This window comes from Oenanthe melanoleuca, chromosome 4 (assembly GCF_029582105.1).
Source record: "Oenanthe melanoleuca isolate GR-GAL-2019-014 chromosome 4, OMel1.0, whole genome shotgun sequence".
Lineage (NCBI taxonomy): Eukaryota > Metazoa > Chordata > Aves > Passeriformes > Muscicapidae > Oenanthe > Oenanthe melanoleuca.
The window spans coordinates 39,671,830-39,693,724 of NC_079337.1; the positions used below are offsets into that span (position 1 = coordinate 39,671,830).

A 21,895-nucleotide genomic window follows, 5' to 3' on the forward strand; every position below is an offset into this window, starting at 1 on the left:
GGGCTGTGGGCAACCTGCAGAGGGGGACTGGGTGAGAAACTGGAGGTCAGAGCTGGTACAACTAATCTGGGCCAGATCTAATCTAATGATTGATGTGTTACAAAATAAGAAAGGAGTAATCTGTTCTTACTCATTTTGTTGACATTTACAGATTTTTTTTCTTTTGTCTGTTTCCATGCATCCTTTTAACTACACTTAGTCACTTAATACCTGGGATACTGCTGTACTTTGCATAATATCATAATAAAGACAATAAAAATAATAATTTCTCCAAATAAATTAGAGGTTTCCTTGAACCTGCCAAATTCTTTATATTCTGATAAGGCTGGTTTTTAACATTTTCTGAGGATCTTCTAAAAAGAAAGTATTTAACTAATTAGTTTACATAAATGAAATCACAGATCTTGACAAATAGTTTATAATCACTACCTTTTTTTTACCATTAAGACAAAAAAAGTCTTTGACAATAGTAATACTTGCATTCTTAACGACTTTTTTCAAAGGTAGGTTTCATTGCTGTAAAATAACAAGATTTTCAGTTTCTAGGGCTAAATCTAAACATTGTCTTCTTTATAATGAGATAACCTTTGAGACCACCTTCATGTTAATGCATATAATACATGACATATTTTACAAAGAGACTATAAATTAATTTTAATTTTAGTTAATTTATTTCCTGCTTTTAGGTACTTGGCAGTGTGAACTTTTCAAAAAATATATCCAGGATATATTTTTTCAAGAGATTTGGCATGTAGTTGAAACCTGGAGAGGTACCTGATGTCTTAAACTATGTGCTTAAGTTGAAGACTTTCAAGACAAATGAAACTCATATTAATTCCTTTTCTTCTGTGGTATCTGTTTTATGGAAACAGTTTGTAAGATAGACCAAATTATAACAATTTTTTCCATAAGATAATTTTTTATGACTTCTATATACACTGACCAATATTTTTTCTTGTGCTTTGCTTTTGTACCCTGCTCTTGTCATATAATGTGCGTATATCTCCTATAATTTCCTTATGCTGTCCAAAATGGAAAAGAAAATAATTGAGACAAAAACTGGATAAAACTATAATAAACTCATTATGAAAAGTGTATGGGCTTAAATGCTGGCATGTGGAAGCCAGTGTGAAAAATCCCTATTTAGTTATGCACAAAGTGTCTTTGCCAAAGTACTGAGTAATCCCTTAATCTTTGTGTTCTGAGCTGTTCTGAAATGGCAGTGATCCCTTATCATCTGTTGTGAAAATTGCTTCTGAAGCAATCTGACACTGCTATGGAAATAAATATTGAGGAAAAGAGTGCATGAACATGCAGAGAACTTCATGCCTGCTGGGTAGATGTTAAGTACCTTGCATTGTGTAGTGTGCTTTAATTAGGTTAAAACATGTGGTGTGTAGTTGGCAGTGGTCGGCAACAGCCCTCTGGATGTGGGGGTTTGTTTGTTAGTTTCGTGGGGGGTTTTGTTTGTTTATTTATTTGTTTGTTTGTTTTGGGATTTTATTGTGTGGGAGGTGGTTTTTTTCCTGGGCATTCTGCAGTAGGACTGCCGAATGCAGCACAGGATTGCCAGGTTTCCTGATAAAATAAGGGGACAATGACATGTTGTGTAATAAAATCTGCATGTGCATAGTAGCTGTTTGTGATCTTTTTCTGGAGTTCTATGTATCTGCTGTGGTATTAAGGTAGCAGCTTGTTACACCTTCTATAAAGATGCCTTTTGTGTGGTGTCAGAAAGGACACAGCTTTCTACTGGGATGACAAGGATGGAATGTGTGAGTGTTTCTGGATCACGGTTTACAGCTGTCACAAGGAGCACTATGTGACCTCCCTCTGTTGGGAGATTCTGCTTGAGAGCACCTGCAGCTGCCTCAGAGGCTGTAGAAGTTTCCGGCCACTTGGACACAAACTGCTTATTTGGCCTCTGAAAGCTGCATGTTTTGGACACATGCAGGAGGTGGAACAGTGGTGCATCCTGGATATCCACCTGTCTTCCTGAATTTTATCCTCCTGCTGTAAAAGACAAAAACTCATATATAATTGTTAGAACAGTGCTACAAACAAATAGTTCTGCTGTGTTTGATCTCACATGTCACCTCCTCTCCCAGCAGCTAAGAGAGTCACAGCCTTTGGAGAATCTTACCCCAGTTCTCTTCCTAAAAGTGTATTGCAAAAATCCCAGTATAGAGGTACCTCAGTTTATAGACAGGTCACATTTAGAAGATGACCTTCATGGTCTGCATGGATTAAAATATTAACAACTAAATTAACTCACTTTCTAAACCAAAAAAAAAATACATACATCTGAGATTCTTCTGAAAATGGGAGTCTCTTAGTTACACTCTGCTAACTATAACTCTATCTTTCACTCAACAAATGGACTTTTCTATTTGATGCCTAAAGTATAACTTACGGAGATAATAAGTGTTCATTGAAATAGCAAAATATTTTGATTAAAGAAAGTCAAAAGTTACCAGTTAGTAAAATACTTAGTATTTGGTGTATGCCTCATTTCAGGCTAGTAATCGAGGGACACATACAACTTGCTCAAGAGTTACTGTTTGACAGTTTACAGGCCTTGATCAAGTCTCTGGGACCCTTCAGTGTGTGGTGAAACATTCTGTATTCTCTAATTTCTGACAATAACCAGCATCAGGTGCTTTAGTTTCAAAAAGTAAGGCCTCAGGTAGTAATGTCATTCTCCATTTATAAAAATAAAATGGCAAATCTGATTATAATAAAAAAAAATCAAGGAAGACCTATGTAATAACAAACCAGCAGATATTCGTTTAATATTTCCATCTGTCTTCTATTTCTTTAATATGATCCTAAATTTTGTTTTCATGGATTTCTTATTTGACATCTGATTTGCAAATTTTCTGGGCTCTATTTCCAGAAAGACTATTGACATGTAATTTCAGGATGTGGAACTACTAAGCTGCTTTTATTTTGATATAATACACAATGCTGCACTATTCACAAATCAGTAAATGATTCTATCCATATTTTTGCAGCCATTTTAGGTCATATCAAGTCAAACAGAAGATTCTGCCCTAGTGAGACAGTGGATTCTTCACTCTGATAATGGCATCCTGACTCGGATGAAAAAGTTCTAGATTGTTGATTATAAGAAGAAAAGATTTAGATTTAGAGCCTGTTTTAGCAGCATTTGATATTTTATTTCTCTCTCTCCTTTGTCATATACATAATGATAGCCATGAAGTTCTTCAGAATATATGTTGGTTGGTTGTGTTTTTTCCTACTGGAGCATTTATGTGCATGGAATTAGTACAGCATCCTCATTCAGATGGAAGGGTGTGCATAAAGCCAAATCAAAATGAGAATGTGGGTAGTTCCCACCACACTGATGCCTTCCTTCCCTGATTTCCTCTGAGAAACTTGTCCTCTTGCTCCATATCACAACCAATGGGTGTTGTGTCATCACAGAGAGTAGATCTTCTTCCATGTTGAAGCTGTTTTTTGAATAGGACTGCCATAAGAAATATGGAATTTAGTTCTGCCAGGCAGAATTAAACCTGAATTTATTTCCTAAGGTGAAACCGTTCAGTAATTCCTGCCACCTCCACAGATGGATGAGATTTGTGCATGGACCACTGTGGAAATAAAGCAGTATCAAGCAATTTCACTGCCAGGGAGATGTTATCTTAAAGAACTTGCTTAAGCTGAAGCAGGTTTTGGATTTTTTAACTACCAAGTCAAAATGAAGCAGAGTCCCACAGAAGCAAACTCTTAATTGTATTTTAAATTATTCAAATAAATTTTGAACTTGGATCATCAAAAATGTTTCCATTTACAAAAATGTTTTGATGAGTTCTTCTTTGATTTATGCTATCTGAATTACTGAACCCAAAATGCAACATCCTGATTTAGCTAATCTTTAGAATATTGATAGCTAAATTGATACAATGATGGAATTAAGACCAATAGTAAACTTATATATTGAGCCCTTATGAGCCTAAGGAGTATCAGATGGTTTTCTCATTCTATGCACTTTAAATTTCTAACTCTTCTCCTACTTTAAATCATATAATCTCTGGATTTCAGAGAGGCTCAGGAAACTTATACCGGTTAGAAATTTGTCTCAGCATATTTTGTAATTTAATGTCCTATAATAAATATGTCATATAATGAAAAATAGCTCACACATCTATATAGAGTCCATAATACATTTTTTATCTGTACAGAAGTGTAACTTTGTTGGTTTGAGCAACAGCACAGCAATGTAAATGGGAGCACATCATGTGAGTAGCAAGCCCAGTGAAAGAAAATGTGTTAATTTTCCAAAGTGAGCATGCTTATTGCAGATGTAATTAAAATGACGTTTGGTTTTAGAAAGAGTGATATCTAAATTTGAGAACTGCCACTTTAAGGGAATATTTTTTATTCTTTTTTCCTTTGTTTTTTCTTAGTAGTTTGCTTCTGAAACAAACAGCCATCACCAGAAAATGCCCCTTCCTCAGAAAAAAATTCTAAAATATAGACAATAGATCACAGAAATGAAATCTTACAGAAACTTCTGATGAATATAGGTATGTCATATGCATGAATTACACTCCTTATCTTGGTAAAATTTATGGCCAATCTGCTCTATGCTTTTGCTTTTTTGAATACTATACCTTATTTTTCCAAAAGCATATGATTGGAGATTTTTTTTCATTGTTTTTTTGTTTTTTGCTTGTGTTTTCATTAAAACACTGCCCAATATCTGAAACAGAAAGCCCAGACAATAAATAAAAAGTGAAGAATCTAAGTTCTTTGACAAAAGTTCTGACCCATTTTTGCCACCAATTGATATGCACACAGGCACATAAATGCAAAATAATTATTTCAATTGAATTCTAATATATGTTGAGCAATACAAAAGTGGTAAGTTCAGCTTATTTTGTTTGAAAATATTCAAATACAGGTAGATTTTGTGATTGCTTCCAGGGACAATGAAAAGTCTGTTATTTGATATTGAGGTGAAAGTTTTTCCAGGGGTTTAAAATATCATCATTTTATAGGGGAGAAAAGAGAGACTATGTTGCATACATGGGTTATACAGGATCAATTCCAGCATGGTGTGGATGATAGCTGTTCCAAAAATGTGTCCTAAGGTCAGTAACAATATTGACAAAAAGACTGCCTGTTCAAAGTAAATATTAATGATGAGTTAGCATATTTAACACAAAATGTTGACTCTGTTTTTTTGCTTTTTTTTTTTTTCTTCTTTTTAGTAGAGTGCAAACCTGATCCATGCATCCAGACTTATTATGTATTCAGGTATGTAATAATGATTGCAACCTGTATTCAGTGGAAGGTTTTCATAGCAACAAGAGAGTGTAAGTTGGAGTCTTTTATGGCTTGTGTTTTGTGGTTAATTTATTTCACAGCTTAAGTTGTTGCATGTGAAAAAAAGTTTAGAATTCTTATAGCATATGAAGCAGTGGGTGTGAGTCATTTGTTTCCTACCTTGATAATAGTATTTACTAAACTATCTGGAGAGTCAGCATTAATAATGCCATTTCAGTGGAATATTTTTTCCCAGTCCAAGCAAGAATGAATATTCTGCGGTTAAAAGGTTTGCCAAAACAGCATGTAGCAGCTGCAATTGTAATTTTCAATGTAATTTTGAATTAATGGTGAAACATACAAGTGTAAATCAGTGTTAGGCTTAGCAGTGCTTTATAAAACTAATTGTACACCCTTTATTGAACATATCCTAAAGAATGATTTTGTGGTTTTTAGGATGAATTGGATTTATCGGACTTTTTATTTCATTTTCTTACTTGCTTCTGTTTACAGTGGTAAGTTAATATATAAGTACTGCAATTTGCACACGCTGTAGAGCAGCTCTTATAGAAGGGGAGAAATTAGTAACTGCAGTCTGCTCTCGAGAGAGCTGTTTATTCTGCTGGATTGAGCTGAGTTAAGGCATAACCCCTTTGTCTGACACGGAACTTTCTGATGGGGCTTTAGTGACACTGTCCTGCCACCCCCAATTCTGTCACCTCCCCAGAAAACATGCCACATGCCACAGGCAGTTTTCTCTGTAGGACTGAGACTGCATCCACACTGTAACTGTGAAATTGGTGTGATGCTCCATGTTCTGTGCCCAATGGCAAGGTTAGCAGCCTAAGCAGCAGCTGGGCAAGGAGGCCCTTTGGGACTGCAGGAGGAGAGTCATGTATGTCTTTCATTCAGTTAATGATTTACTTTGTTCTATTAGCAAAAGTTAAACTACAAAAATTGCAGTGCACTTCTCTGAAATGCCCTTTCCCTTTCCTGATAAATTATAACTAAGGCCCAACATGGGTATAAATTCAGTAATGTATTAACTGTTCTCTCGGAGAACAATTAGGAAACAGCTTTTTAGCAAATTTCATAGATAAATGAAGTATTATTTAAGAAAATATTTTACCTGGCTTTAAGTCTCAGCAAAACTAAAATCTTGGAAAATTTCTGAGGCCTAGGAAGCATTTTAATTAAGGTTTAGAACTGGCACAGTTTTACATGTTGCATAGTTTTACAGCATAAATAATTTTTTGTGTGTTAATTTATGCTAGAAGAAGATAAATAGGATCCAAAATATCAGATACGGTAAATAATTGTAATACTCTTTTGTTTTAGCTTTAGAATTCACTTGGTATATTCTAAGAATTGGCAATGTTTTCCTGTTAATGACAAAGTAGATAAATAAATGCTACTGAGAATAATAAATACAATTTTTTAGAGAGAGAGCTTGAAAGTATATATATACCAGAGAACTTGGATGTTTATAAAGTCTAATATTTTACTAATAAGATTTTACCTTTGAAAGATATTAGCACGTCTAGCATCTATTATGTCTAATAAACATTATTTATTACTTTTTTTAAAAAAATATATATTATATCTGTGTGCAGGAAACACTGAGCTGCCAAAGTATAGTTTATAATCAAATTAACAAATAAAATCTACTTGTGGTCTTTTAAAACTGTCAAATCCCATATCATTATTACCTTTTGTTTTCATTTTAAATATTACTTGATGCAGTATGCTCACTCTATAGTAACAGATTAAGGTACTTAGATAAAATGGTTTCAGTTGGGTTTCCCCCAGTCTGTAAAAATATATTATTTTGTCTTTATCTTTTACCCAAGATAAAGTATTTTGGTAGGTGCAGGAATAAAAATTGCCATTTTATTGGTTTGCTACTCCTTTTGAAGGGCAAATTCAAAAAGAGAGTGGTCTCCTGTGCCAAGACTCTTGTGTGTTTTAATACAGAGATTTTAGAGCCCTTGGACAAACTACCCTGCTTCTCCACTACAGTGAATGTTCAAAATCCCTGAGAGTCTTGAGACTGACAGGGCCTGAGGGAATGGTCTGAAGCTGTGTCAGGAGAGGTTTAGGTTGGATATTAGAAAAGGTTCTTTACCCAGAGTGTGGTTGGGCACTGGAACAGCTCCCCAGGGAAGTGATCACAGCACCAAACCTGACAGAGCTCAGTAAGTGTTTGAAAAATATTCTTGGGCGAGTGGTGTAACTCTGGGGATGGTCCTGTGCAGGGCCAGGAGAGGGGCTCAGTGATCCTTGTGGATCCCTTCCAACTCAGCACACTCTGTGATTCTTGATCTTACAAGTGCTTTCATCTTGAAAGATGGGAGCAGGTTGCTGCTTAGGTACCTGTGCAGCAGAGCTCTGCAGTGTGAGTGGTTGCCATTACAAAGGTCAGCAAGTCATTCAGAGTTAAAAAGTCCTGCAGATGCAAAGTAGCAGTACAGCTCACTTTTATTCTAGACTGTTCCTGAGACATCATTCCTGTAACAGTATTTTCTTCATTGTAAAGAGGGTTTGGGGTTCCAGGGTGGAGTGTAAGAGAGCTGAAGGTCTTTGAAATGCTGGGAGCCACTGAGGCTGTGCACAGTGACATCACTGGTGTCTCTGACTTCAGAGGATCACTAAAAGTAGGATTGTCTTTAGATAAAACTTCCTAACTCCTTTTGGTCTCTGTACTTCCTTTTCCTGTTTTTCCTCATGATGATGCTCTGCATTGGTCTCTCTCAGGAAGGCTTCTGCTGTTCCTGAGATTTGCCATGAGAAGAGACCTTTCCCCTCTGCTATGCTGATCTGCCTTGTGGCCCACCCAGCTTCTTGGGTTTCTACATGGGCTCAAGCTGCCCTGCTCCAGCATTGGGTATGAGGCAGGGAACAGAGGGAGGCATCCTAGACAGTATTACTTCTGCTGGGGTTTAAAGATGAGACTCTCAGAAGAACTGTGCTACTCACCCCCCTTACTTGCATTTCCTGTCAAAAGCCTATTTTAAAAGAAATGAGAAAGGGAAGCAGTGGCTTAGCCTTCTCCTGGTGAACTGGGTGTTCCCATCTCAAATAATTGACATATTTTTTTTCCATGTCAGAATGTGTGACCCAGGTCTATGAAAATACTTTCTTCCAAGGAGGAGATCTCACTACAGTTTTTACTCCGACTGCCAATTACTGCCAAATAGTGTGTACTTACCATCCTACCTGTCTGCTCTTCACCTACTTGCCAGTGACATGGACTAAAGATCCTGAAAAAAGGTAGAATGTTCAGGTACTTGTGTCTTTGGCTCCTGTGATAATTTGGAAACCTGGTAACATTTTGACAGAACACAGGGAGTGCAGGGAAAGTCCAGTGGGAATTGCCATGGAAAGCAGTGTCATGCATCTCTAAAACTGGTGATCTAAGATAATTGCTTGAATTCAAAAGGTTAAATTTAACAATGCCCAATTTTTCACACTCACACACCAGCCCTTTCAAGGAAAGAGAACTGACTCTGCACTCCCTCCTCTAGGCCATGTATTTATTGTTGAGGGACAATGTGAATAATTTCAGATCTCCAGTGATCCCGTGTACTTTTCCCTATCCCTTCTATTTAGCATGTTTTCCTCACAATTAAGAATTTCAGTAGCCAGAGGGAATGAAGTTGTCTTCTATCTTTGCCCAGTGCATTTCTGTCCTCTGAACCCTGGGCTCTGTTTCATATTTTATTGAGACCTCTTAAAGCTCCCACAAACACAAAATATTCTCATCTGCCACCACTGCCAACAAAGTATGTAAGGCTTGATGTTATTTTTCTTCTAATTGCACTTGTCCAAATTTTCATGGTGAGGGGTATTGGACAGGCTACATTTCACCTCAGAAACAGTTATGAATGTCTCTGTTGTACTGCAAAAGTTGTGAATTGCTGCATTTTAAAACACAGGTTTTCCTGCTATTTAAAAGACAGTGATACAGAAATGCTGCCAAAAGTGGATATGGAAGGAGCTATCTCTGGACATTCCTTAAAACAGTGTAACCAAATTAGTGGTAAGATATGGTTATTCACATGCATGTATTTTATGCTCTGCATTGCATAGCAGCTGTTAAAAAATTGGCATTTTGAAAAGAAGAATAGAATCAGGGAAGCAGCAAAGCAGTGATTTGTGTGTTCTTTGCCAGACCACTTTCAAACACAGGTAACAAAAATTCTTCTGGTTTTTCTCTTCATGCCCACTTATCCACCACTCAGGCTCCCCACATGAGGTAACAGGGAAATCATGCTCCTGCAGTCACTGCTTCATTTGCTGGAGTCAGATGGCAGCCCATGCTCTAAGTGCTGACTCCAGCTCTAAAGATTAATTTGCTACTGCAGTTCCACTCCAGAAAGTGGCTCATATGGCATGTGAGACCCTGCTTTATAACTCTGAGGTGCAGATGCTCAGCAAAGCTAAAGTGCATTGTTACAAAGTGCTGCTAAAACTTTTTTGATTCTGTGTAATAATTTATTAGCAGCTGCATCTTTTAGGGTGTATGTGCTTTACATGAAGACTTGATGTCAGCATGTCATACCTGCAAGTTATCACCAGGCATATTAAAAGCCTATTAAATGTGTTATTTTATGTGTGCTTTAAATTTGCACTGTCATGATGATCTCATTAAAAGGAGATCAACTTTAAGCATAGCATGGTACTTTAGAAAAACAGAATAAGGGAGAATATAGCTATTCCCTTCTTGCCTTTGAGGACAAATAGTGTCTTGTGGATATCAGGCTAGTTCTTAAGTTACATTGGTATAGCATCTCAGCATGGCAGGACTAAGTGGGCTTTTATGCAAGTTCTGTCCACTGTAGCCATTATGAATAAGGTGTGCTTGCTTTTGCTTGCCACTTGCCCTTCAGAGCAGTCATGCCCCTTAAAAACTCTTTCCTGTCAATAACCCTTCATGTTTGTATTTCTGAGTATCATGGAATAGAAAAAGAGATTTCAGTGAGATGCTATTCTTTATACTGTTTAGACTAATTAAAATCAATGGAATTACTCTAAAATTAGACCAAAATTAAAATCTATCCATACATGTTTTTTTAAACATTCCTCCAATCATTGGCTGACTCTTGTTCTGTGAAATGACCTTCATTTCAAACCCCACAGCTGCAATCCTCCCTCTGTGGAGTGTAAATGTAATATTCTGACTCAAGTGGGAAATGTCTGATACTTATGAGGACAGGATTTGCCATTTAAACTGCTCTATGAATTTGGAACTGGGAAAATATTTTAATATGGATTCTGAGTTCTTGCTTTGGCAAGTATCATCCTAGTTCAGTCAGCCACAGTGGTTAGAGCCCCTCTCCCATGTAGAGGCACTGTCAAGGTGTGCTGTTTTTCCCCCTTGCCACGAGGTACTGCACTAAACCTACATTTCTGATTTGGTGCTAGATCTATGAATAAAGTGTGATGTAGCTGAAGTGAGTGTGGGATGTGGCATCTGGATTGTGAGGGCTGTGTCATACAAACTGCTATCTTTTGGGCAATTTGGGGCACGGGATGGGGAAAAGAATAGAAGTACATTTTCAGATCCTGATCTCTTTTTCTTCACAGCTTGCAGCCCAGATGTCCATGTAGGACTGGATATGGAAGGGAATATTTTTGATATTGCTATGGCTGACAGCTATCAAGAGTGCCAAAAACGATGTACCAATGACAACCGTTGTCATTTTTTTACATATGCCTCTGAAACATTTCACAATTCAAGCTTTTGGTAAATACAGGTTGGATTCATTCCCCTGGACAACGCTGTGCCTAAGTAGATTAAATCTCAGAGCAAGGTGCAAGAATTTACTCAAGAATATTGAATTTATTCCTCCTTGCAATGTTTGTTCACACTTACAGATAGGAAAATATCAATAGTAAATTGGCTTTCATTTGTCCATTGGTGAGAAAGACAAACTTGATTATTATATCCCTGAAAAAACCCCAAAATCCTCTGAAGATACTGAAATGCAAATTATATTAGCTGTGCTGCTTTTTTGTTCTGTTCAAACTTGCTCTGCTTATTGTTCTGAAAATAGCATCCTCAGAGCATCCAGAGAAATTATTTAATTTTAATGAGATCTATTTTTGAGCTCTTAATCTGCTCAATTGTGCAAGTTAAATATTGTTCAGCTAGCTCTGTTCATCATTTGAACTCTGTTCTGGAGGTTGGAGATTGCTCTGGCTCATGGCCAGACCATGCACAATGGTAAGAATTAAGGGTTCAGGAGGATGGTTTAGTCCAAGGATGAAAACCTGTTTTCTTACCACTTTCTTTACTCTTTGTCATTCAGTAAAAAATGCTTATTGAAACATACCAGTGTAGGAACTCCAACCAGCATAAAGGTGCTTGATGAAGTTGTGTCTGGATTCTCTCTAAAGCCATGCCAGCTTTCTGAATTAGGTAACCATTTAAAATCTCTCATTCTGCTTAGTTTTAAGGGTCATGTGTCCTGAAATGCTATATATCACTGACATGTAGAAATGTTTCATTATGTAGAATAATTCTAATATAATCTTAGTCTTAAAATATAGTTAATGCACTCAGGGACAAAGGAGGTTCACCTGTTTTTATTTTTTTTTCATTATAATGAATTTTTAAAATGATAATTTGTCTTAGAGAAGCAGTACCCTTCTTTGAAGATCTAAAGAATTCTTTCATAAGATCAGCTTGATGAAATTGTATGTTATCTTTGTACCACAGATACAAAAATAAAAGATAAAAGCCCATCAGATTCAAAGATCAGGGGAAATATAAAGCTTTCTACATTCTTTTTGTATACTGTATATGTACTTGAAAATTATTAATGGAGATCTGTAACTTTTTAATACAGCTGGCTAATAGGAAAGGATATATTATGCATTTTGTGGGTGATTTATGATGAAAGAAAAAGTCTGGGCTTGTTCCCGCAATCATTACTCAGACAAAATTCTCAGGAGTCTAAAATCAAACAATGTGTATCAAACCTTCATATTCTCTATTGAAACATCTTCCACTTTATTCTCTTTTTTCTTTTTCTCTTTCTCTTTCTCTTTTTCTTCTTTTTCTTTTTCTTTTTCTTTTTCTTTTTCTTTTTCTTTTTCTTTTTCTTTTTCTTTTTCTTTTTCTTTTTCTTTTTCTTTTTCTTTTTCTTTTTCTTTTTCTTTTTCTTTTTCTTTTTCTTTTTCTTTTTCTTTTTCTTTTTCTTTTTCTTTTTCTTTTTCTTTTCTCTTCCTCTTCCTCTTCTCCTTTCTTCTCCTTTCTTCTCCTTTCTTTTTCTTCTTTTCTTCTTTTCTTCCCTTCTCCTTCTCCTTCTCCTTCTCCTTCTCCTTCTCCTTCTCCTTCTCCTTCTCCTTCTCCTTCTCCTTCTCCTTCTCCTTCTCCTTCTCCTTCTCCTTCTCCTTCTCCTTCTCCTTCTCCTTCTCCTTCTCCTTCTCCTTCTCCTTCTCCTTCTCCTTCTCCTTCTCCTTCTCCTTCTCCACTTTGCCTTACTGTGTGATAGTTTCCCTTCTTAATGCTGGGGATTCCCTTCATATAGCCTCATTTTATCTCACAGATAATCTAGTTTACCTATATAAATCACGTTTTGTAGAGACTGTATCAATATATTTCTTTCTAAAATCAGTGCTTGGGTTTAGTGCTGGGCAGTGCTGGTACAGCAACACTCTCTTTCCAGCATCCCTCTCATCAATGGTCTGGGTGGGCAAGATCCTGTAGGGGAATACAACTAGGTCAGCTGACCCAAATTACGCAGAGAGACATTCCATATCACATGAGGTCAGGTCAGCTATAAAATCTAAGCAAAGGAGGAAGAAGGGCAGGCATTTATTATTTACTATGTTTGCCTTCTGGAGCACCACTGTACTGAAGCTGAAGCCCTGCTTGCCGGGAAGTGGTTGGATATCCCTCACTGATGGGAAGTAGAAAATAAAATTATTGGGATTTTCCTCTTTGCTTGTGTGTGTGCAAACTTCTGCTTTTGTTTTAGTAAACTGTCTTATCTCAATCTATGAGTCATTTTCCATCTCATTTTCCCTCACCTGTGCAGCTGGGAAGGGAGAATGATAGAGTGAGTTGCTGGGAGCCTGGCATCCAGCAAGGTCAACCCACCAAAGTCCTTTTTGGTGCCCAACATGGACTTTTCCTATAAAACAGTTTTACTTAAACCACAAGTTCTCTGGCTTTTACCCTTCTGATTGTCTCCCTAGTCCTACTGGTGGGGGACTGAGTGAGTGGCTGCATGGGGCTTGCTTGTTGGCTGGGGTAAAACCATGACATCATGTGAAAATCAATCTTGTTCCTGCCTGCATTTCCTTACTTTCTGTGTCTTGTGAAAGAGGCAAGAGCAGGAAAGAGAGAGAATAAATAAATTGTGTGATCATAGAAGACTAGACAGCACTAGTGGATCAAGAGGTCACCTGTTCTTATCTCAGATAGATCATCTATACCTGTCCAGACAGAGATTTGTAGAATATACTCATAAAACCTCAATAATGTCTTCTGCCTTGTTCTTTCATCAATATCTGAAATGGGTTTATTTAAGTATCTGTTCAAGGTTTTTTTCTGACTTTATTTCATTTATTCCTTTCTATGTGGCCCTTCATCTTGTGCCTTTGCCTCTCTGACTTTATTCTTATGTACACACACTATTACACATGCATAGCAATTTGTCTGTTTTCAGCCCTTCACAAAGTATCTTCCTGGAGATCACTGAACATGATCCTTGAGATCATGGGTTAGCTTCCCTGAATTTTGCTTTAAATATAATTTCCTTTGAAATTATCCATTCTTCTGAATGTTATTTCCCCTTAACACAGGGTCTTACTTTCTAATTGTGAGAGTTAATTTACTCTAATTTTCTACATTTCTGATTATATATTTTACTGTTCTTATCGTGTAATTACTACCCAGTATTGTTGTCCTTTCTTGCCTATGTTTTTTGAAAACCTCATCAACATCAAGAGGCTCTGCCTCTTCTTAGTTTCCCTTTCTGCAGTAAGATGTTCCCAAAACGTCTCTATAGCACACTGGGCAGTGTTGGCTTGGTTGCTTTACTTTTTCAACAGCTCAAGTTCTCTGCTGCCACCAAATCCAATCTTTTGGATCATTTCACTATTTTTACAATCCCTGCAGCTTGATAGGATCAAGAAACCTCCTCTGTGACAATACTTCCATTTTTTATTTTAAAATTCTTGTAGCAGGATTCTAACTGGGACTTCAAGTATATCTTTGGAGAAGGATGCTCATTAATCTCTTTTAAAACATGCTAGTATTTCCTGTAACCTCTATATTCATAGTCTGATTGTGTGAACTATCCTGCTAAGCCTCTGTTGTGTTATTTTGACCATGTCAGAGGGTAGCACTCCTACTTACTCTGCCTACTTTTCAAATAGTAAAAGAAGTGTTAAGAAGATCATCACCTTGGTTTCTTTTCTAGTCTTTCCATGTGCCTGATATACCCATTGAAAATTTGTCTTTCCCTATTGTAACATGTAATTTCTCTTTTCCTCTATATAAACATTATCCCTGTAGTACTCTCCATGACTTTACATATTAAAAAATATTTTTGAGGAATAGCTTTTTGTTAAAATATTGTATTGCCTTTCCAGCCTCTCAATCACAGAAGGAAAATGGAATTGATATAGAAATGAATATTCTGTAAATCTCAATATTCTGATGACATACAAAAGTTTTTGGAATTTTGATATTTTGTTCTTGTTTTATACAGATTGTCAAATGGACATATTTGAAGATGAAGAGTTTTCAGGAATTAATATTACAAGTTTTTTCACTCCTGATATTTCTGTCTGCCAAACTATTTGTACATATTTTCCAAAGTGTTTGTTCTTTACATTTTTTACCAGGAAATGGCAAATAGAATCTCAAAGGTGAATATGACAGTTAAATGATATTATCTATTCGATTATTTAAAAATTATTTTTTAAAAACACAGTCTTTTTTTAAACACTAATTTCTTATACATATGTAAATTAATGTTGAAGGCCATTTTCAGTAAAGCACAGATTTTTATGGGTTTTGTAAACAAATTTATAGTTTCCTGTGGGCATTTTAACTGTTTTCCAATGTGATCAGGACTTTTGTATTGTGGTTGTGTATCTGGTCTTAATCTGAAAAGAATTATGCATGTCAAAATACAGTGAGCCTCCAGATAGTTTTAAAGACTTAAAGCTGAATTTTATTACATTATCAAAAGAGCCATCTGGTTTCCTGGCAGAGTGAACTTACTTGAAAAAATTTTTCAATTAAGTTAATGGCTTTAAGCATTTTTCCATTTGGCTTTCTTCTTTCGTACTTAGTAATGAGAATAGTTAAAAATCAGCATTCCTTAGAAATCAGAAGAATAAAGTTTCAAAGGAATTTCAGGGAGAAGCAAAGCTGAGATGGCATGCATCCTCTAAAGTCACCTTTTCTATATATGTATAAATACTGTACCACCTTTAGTAGTATAGTTGTATGGCATTTCACAGCACTACAAAGATTGCCTCAGTTTAGTGTGAACTGGTGAAGCCAGTGAATGCATTTTCGTGTGAAATACTTTTACAGATTGAGACTTGGGGGAAAAGAGAGTATCTAGGAAAAAGTCTTCTTTTACCAGTACCTAAACAATTATTTTTAGGATGTGAGAATAGGTTTATTTATTGTGAAAAACATTTCATTTTAGAAATCTTTGCCTTCTGAAGACATCAACAAGTGGAATCCCAGAGGCACTCATCTCACAAGAAAATGCTGTATCAGGCTTTGGCCTCCTAAATTGCAGAAGATCTTTTCCTGGTAAACAATAAATTACAATAAAAACACTAATTTTGAATTAATCTCATTAATAACTTTCTGATGCTTTGATTGCAATCATTCTTACAGCCTGCAATTCTCGCACTTACATGCATATGGATTTTTTGGGAGATGAACTTAATGTCACTTATACCAAAGGACACAGAGCCTGTCAGCAGGTTTGCACAGACATGATCCGCTGCCAATTTTTTTCCTATTCTCTCCTCCAAGATTCATGCAGAGAAGAAGGGTGAGATATATCTTTTTGATTGTTCAAAGATTGCTCAAATAATAATTTCAGATATGTGGTGAGGGAGTAATGCATATGTGTTCAGTGAAAAAAAATACAAACTAAACATTTGCATTAATTTATTGGCAGAGAGTGCGAGTGTCACCTAAGAATGTCCTCAAATGGATCTCCAGTGAAAATAGTACATGGACCAGGAAGTATTGCTGGATACTCACTAAGATTATGCAAAAAGAAAGCCAGTACTGGTAAGTAAAAGTTCTTTTATGAAAAATAGACAGTGCTTCCCTGATTTCAAAACAGGAGGCCAAGCCATACTTTTTAAAAGTGGTGGCACTGTCCCAGTGGGTGATCTTGTAAAGTTAGAGTGTTCTGGAAAAGCGAAGTCAGTCAGGTCTTCACACAGTAAACACCAGAACAGCACTGTGAATTAGGTTTTAATAGACTTTATGATCACAAACCAGGAGAAATTTATCATGTATCACTTTCTTCGCAATAGGTGGTGGCTATTCAGTGATCTGCAGTAGTCTCATCTTCATTTTTCATTGGTGAATGCAAGTTGTCTTTAAGCTCAGCTTTGAATTGTTTCTGCAGTGTGCATGCAGCATTCTGCAAGGACAATTCGGATCGTTGGTGGGACAGACTCTGCCCCTGGTGAATGGCCGTGGCAGGTCAGCCTGCACGCCAGGCTGTCTCGCCAGAGACACCTGTGTGGGGGCTCCATCATCAGCAACCAGTGGATTCTCACAGCTGCTCACTGTGTCACCAGGTGAGGCCGAAATGTAAATCTGCAAATTAGCCACAGAGCTCAACCCAGCGTGCAAGATAAATTGAGATACACCAGTGAGAACTAGAAAGAGATGAACTGCTTTAATGTAACCAAAAGGTGAAATTTTCATCTAGACATTCAGTTTCTTAATGTAACTGGAACTCCATACCTTGTCACTTTGTAACATAATATTGTACTGCTGATGCTAAATTATTTTAATGAATCTAGAAGGTGAAATTCTAAAGCAGTCAACAAATATACCTATGGAACCCTAGACATTCTCATGTGTTTTTCTTACTGTAATACTGCATTAGGCTATTTAGTCACTGACTGACTGTTTGTCTTTTTCCCTTAGTCTAGAGAACCCCAACATTTGGCGTATTTATGCTGGTATTTTAAGACAATCTGAAATAAATGAGGATACACCCTTCTTCAAAGTGGAAGAGATTATTGTTCACTCTCAGTATAGACACGCGCAGATTGGATATGACATTGCTTTAATGAAACTTGCTAAGCCTATGAATTTTACTGGTATGTAGAAATGTGCAGGAAAACACAGGGCTAGCATTGCTATGGCAGTGCATGACACCTGGGCTGGCTCCCTTTAATATGCAGATACTGGGGTTTGAGGAGAATCTATTCTGTTGGCTTCAAAAAGAAAATGGGTGGCTTTAATTTATATGCTGGGTGTGATATGGAGTGTGAGGGACAAAGCATAACATGGTCAGGGGTCATGTGGGTGCCCACAAAACCTTACTGTTGCAGTTGTCTCTGCTGGACAAACTATTATTTTCTCTCATTCTTTAGATCTTCAGCTACCTATCTGCCTGCCATCAAAAGAAGACACTAACATATTTTACACTGACTGTTGGGTAATTGGATGGGGTTACAGAAAAGAAAAAGGTACAGAGAAATACTTTTAAATGGTGAATTTTTTGATTTTTAAAATTAATGTGTTTGACAAAAAAAACCCTCCCTTCTCTAAAAAAAGAAAACTCTGCTCTGTTCTTAGCTACCACTATTCCTTCTAGACAGTGCTTTATTACAATTCTTTATTAGAATTGATTTCTAGTAAGACACCATAAAACATAAATGAAAAATGTATGAAATTATCATTAAATAGCTCCATGCTCTGACACAATAATTAATTTTATAAATTGGTTCAATAGTTTGAAAAATCTGAGAATTTAGTCTTAAATACATCTTGTACAACACTCAAATACCCTTCCTTAGATTTTAGCAATCTACTGGCAAACCCCAGTACATATCTGGGTTTTGCACATCCATTTTTAATTTTTCCTAGCTGAAAAAAAGGCAATAAATTTACCACTGAGCTGTTTTGAGTTACAGTCTGCACATAATCCATGGGGTTTTTATGTGATTGTGCTCATATGGCTTTAGAAATTGTTGTTTGAAGTACGTTGCTTTTCTTATTCTGAAGATTGATTATAGACTATTTGTATAGACAAATTTCTTTTGTTAATTACTAGAGAAAAGGCTGCTTTTAAATACTCTTGTTTAGTCTATGTGCAAATTTCTCCATCTTAAAAAATACCAGGATAGAGAGCAGCACAGATTTGGCAACTGGGACATTCCAAACTTATGGCAACACTTTTCTAGGAAATAATAGTTACTAACACAAAACAATGCTAACAGCAATGCTCCCAGGGCCAATGTCCTAAGAATCATTCACATATGGGGATTCGTTGCACATCACAAGGGAGTTTTAAAGCTTTTCCAGTCATGAGAAAGAAGATGGCATCATAAAAGCATTTACATTAGAAGACAATTCACTTTGTTTGCTAACACAAAGGAAGGAAAATCAGTGTCATGAACATCTATTAACAATCTAGAGGCAGTGACCTCCCACTTTGTAATGTCAGTGTATAGGTATTTCTAGAGTTGAATTTTAATCTTTATTTTGCTAGAACCAAACATTTCTCTGCTCATATTGCAGGTCGGGTACAAGATATCCTTCAAAAGGCTCCTGTTCCCTTCATGTCAAAAGAGGAATGCCAGGCCAGGTACCGGAGGCGCAGAATAGGTGACAAAGTGATCTGTGCTGGCTATGATGAAGGAGGAAGGGATGCTTGTAAGGTAATGACAAACAGTACTCTATGCTTATATATTCCAACCACATGTTCAAATATATAAATGAATACTACAATTAGTTTTAATTTTTGTTAGAAAAGTATGATTATCAATAGGGCTGTTGATTAACTTGTCACTTTTGGTTGTCAAAAGCACTGAAAACCAAGGTATATGAAAAATGTTTCTTATATGACATTGAAATCTTTAGGGATAGATTCCATGGATATATAGATGTTCATTTAGGGAATAAAACAGTGTTCCCTGAGACTATCAGAAATCCAGAGAGTGCAAGTATAGTACCTTGAAGTATTTCTCCAATAACAGCAGATTTCCAGATTTCCTATGTTGTTTTTTTTAATTGTTTTATTTCTTGGTAAGAAATACAGTACATAAAATTTTATTTTAAAGCATTCACTGTGTATAAACCAGAAGGGAGGGTGCTAGCTATGCTATTAAAATGCATGAGGAATGGAAGGCTAAAAACAAACTGTGAAAACTGCTCTGTTCATAATTAGAGTTGAAAATGTCACAATAGCGTGAGTTCCGGGAGCCAAATTCTCTGCTCAAGAGTAAACTCATGCACTTTTGCCGGTTTAAATATTCTGAGTTAATTTCTGCAAGAAGAAAATAGTCTGACTATTAATATTGAATTCTCTACCAAATACAGTTTTCACTTCAAACATTTAACACTTAATAATTGTATGCTGAAATGTTACTATTGCTGTGATTACTTAGTAATAAAAATACTTGGTGCCGGGAAGCAATTTTTCTCTATGCCAATTAAGCTTTCTTTATCTGATATGGTGTAACAGAACATGGAGGTGCTGTTTTAAAAAATTCCACGTTTGCTGTTAGCCTAACAACTCAAACAGCTTCTCTAAGGAATCATATTTTCAGAAAGGAATAACAAAAGAAAACACAAAGGTGCTCTATCCTGAATGGGACAGTCGTTCAAATGAGATTTGGCATGTAAAGAACTGAGATACTAAAAACAAGAAAAAATACTGCACATTGTGTCTCTTTTTTACTTGCATACATAGTTTTTTCATTGAGTTTTAAACCACTGTATGTAATAAGTTAATAATAATAATAAAAAGAAAATAATAAACCCCAGTAGTTTTCAACCATCATGGGAAGAAGAAATTGTTTGCAATGACTATTTAGAAATCAATTTACTAAGCAATCAGAACACCTGCTTCAGTCCTCCCTTAATTATTCATAAGTGAAAGTGATTGTTATGCTGGTGGTAACATTGAATGATGCTGATTTTATTCAAGGCTTTCTTTGTGACAGAAATACTGATGAGGCCTCTTCCTTGTGTGCTGTCTGTCTCTTTCTCCTGTGGCACAGGGAGATTCAGGAGGGCCACTGTCATGCAGGCACGAGGAGGTCTGGTACCTGGTGGGCATCACCTCGTGGGGCGAAGGGTGTGCTCGCCCCAGGCAGCCGGGGGTCTACACCAAAGTTGCCGACTATTCCGACTGGATTCTAGAGAAAACTACATAGTATGAGCATTACTGACCCACCCAAAGTGGTGCTGTGGAGTAACAGCCCTCAGAGCTATGGGATAAAGTGTATTAGTGCTTTTTCAAGGGTGTTTTTTGTTAGCCTGTTTTTTGTTTTAAAATGCAGAAAAGCAGGAATGAATGGATTTTCCTATCACCAAATAAAAAGCAGTTACAATAAACTCTGTGATCACTGATTTGGCAGAAAAAATATGGCTGAGCCACGGACTTTTTCTGTCCTTGCTGGCATAAAAAGGGAGTGGATGAGGTTGCAGGGCATGGATGGACCTCAGAGTTGGGAATACTTCTGTCTTAGGAGGTTGTGACACAGCAAAAAGAAATTTCCTTCCCTTGTCTGAATGTAGTTAAAATGGGTGAACCCCTCACAAGCTTACTAAAGGGCTGGGGGAAGGGAAGCTGAGGTATGGAGATGACTACACAGCTGCATAAACCGAGTTTCCTTGGGGAATTAACCAAAAAAGTGTAAGTAATAACCAAGAAAATAAACCCAGAGATCTTGGCAGAGGGACACAGGTGGATGCAGACACCACCAGGCCCAGTTCATGCTGGAGAATCCCATCTGCTGTTCCCAGTGTGTCAAGGGTTTGCACAAGTGTGGTTTTTACCATTGTGCTGTGCCCTCCACTGGGCTTTGATCTTCTCAGGACCAAGGCAGGGAGCTCAAGCCTGTCCCTTAGAGTGCCTTCAAGCTACCAAACACCTCTGTTATCTATACACAGATGTTCTCAAGGCACACAGAACTCAAACAGCCAAAGGCATAAAATTCGTATTTCTCTACATTGCTGCTCTCCAGACCTTTTGCTTTCCCAGCTGCAAGGTCACTTGAGTGTGTTTACAATCCCTACCAGCCTTCCACTTTTAACCCATTGCTCCCAATGGGCTGTCTGCCACTTACATTATTCTAATTTCTCTGGATAATTTTGTGATGAGAAGGAAAATAAGGCTCTACTTCTCTTGAGGAAGAATATCCAGAAAATCAATAAAGGGATTCCTCCCTCAATATATGATATTATTTTCCTAGTTCCTAACTCTCCATGGTTAAAGAAACAGCTTTATTCTATTCCCATTTCTCCTTATTTCCTTATCATTTCTTGTAACTTTTTGTCAGTTAGCAAACATATTTCATGGCTAAAATTAACACAAACATGGGTAACAGGAGTAAAAAATTAATTACTTTCCCATAG

General features: G+C 36.7%; 1 protein-coding gene across 5 annotated transcripts; it reads left to right on the top strand.

Annotated features, from left to right (window-relative positions):
* Positions 1–5,161: 5,161 nt before the first annotated feature.
* On the top strand, positions 5,162–20,901 carry LOC130252715 (plasma kallikrein-like). Of its 5 annotated transcripts, XM_056490574.1 has the most exons (15): positions 5,168–5,283; positions 5,749–5,807; positions 8,400–8,562; positions 9,228–9,331; positions 10,879–11,038; positions 11,604–11,713; positions 15,018–15,177; positions 15,972–16,081; positions 16,169–16,328; positions 16,458–16,573; positions 16,920–17,094; positions 17,450–17,625; positions 17,902–17,997; positions 19,052–19,191; positions 20,536–20,901. In XM_056490574.1, the coding sequence occupies exons 2-15, from the start codon at positions 5,750–5,752 to the stop codon at positions 20,689–20,691; spliced, it is 1,884 nt and encodes a 627-aa protein (XP_056346549.1). In that variant the 5' UTR covers positions 5,168–5,283; position 5,749; the 3' UTR covers positions 20,692–20,901. The 5 variants fall into 5 exon arrangements, with proteins under 5 accessions (XP_056346550.1, XP_056346549.1, XP_056346552.1 ...); XM_056490575.1 differs by lacking the exon at positions 5,749–5,807 and having other exon boundaries at positions 5,162–5,283; XM_056490577.1 differs by lacking the exons at positions 10,879–11,038; positions 11,604–11,713 and having other exon boundaries at positions 5,210–5,283.
* Positions 20,902–21,895: the final 994 nt, after the last annotated feature.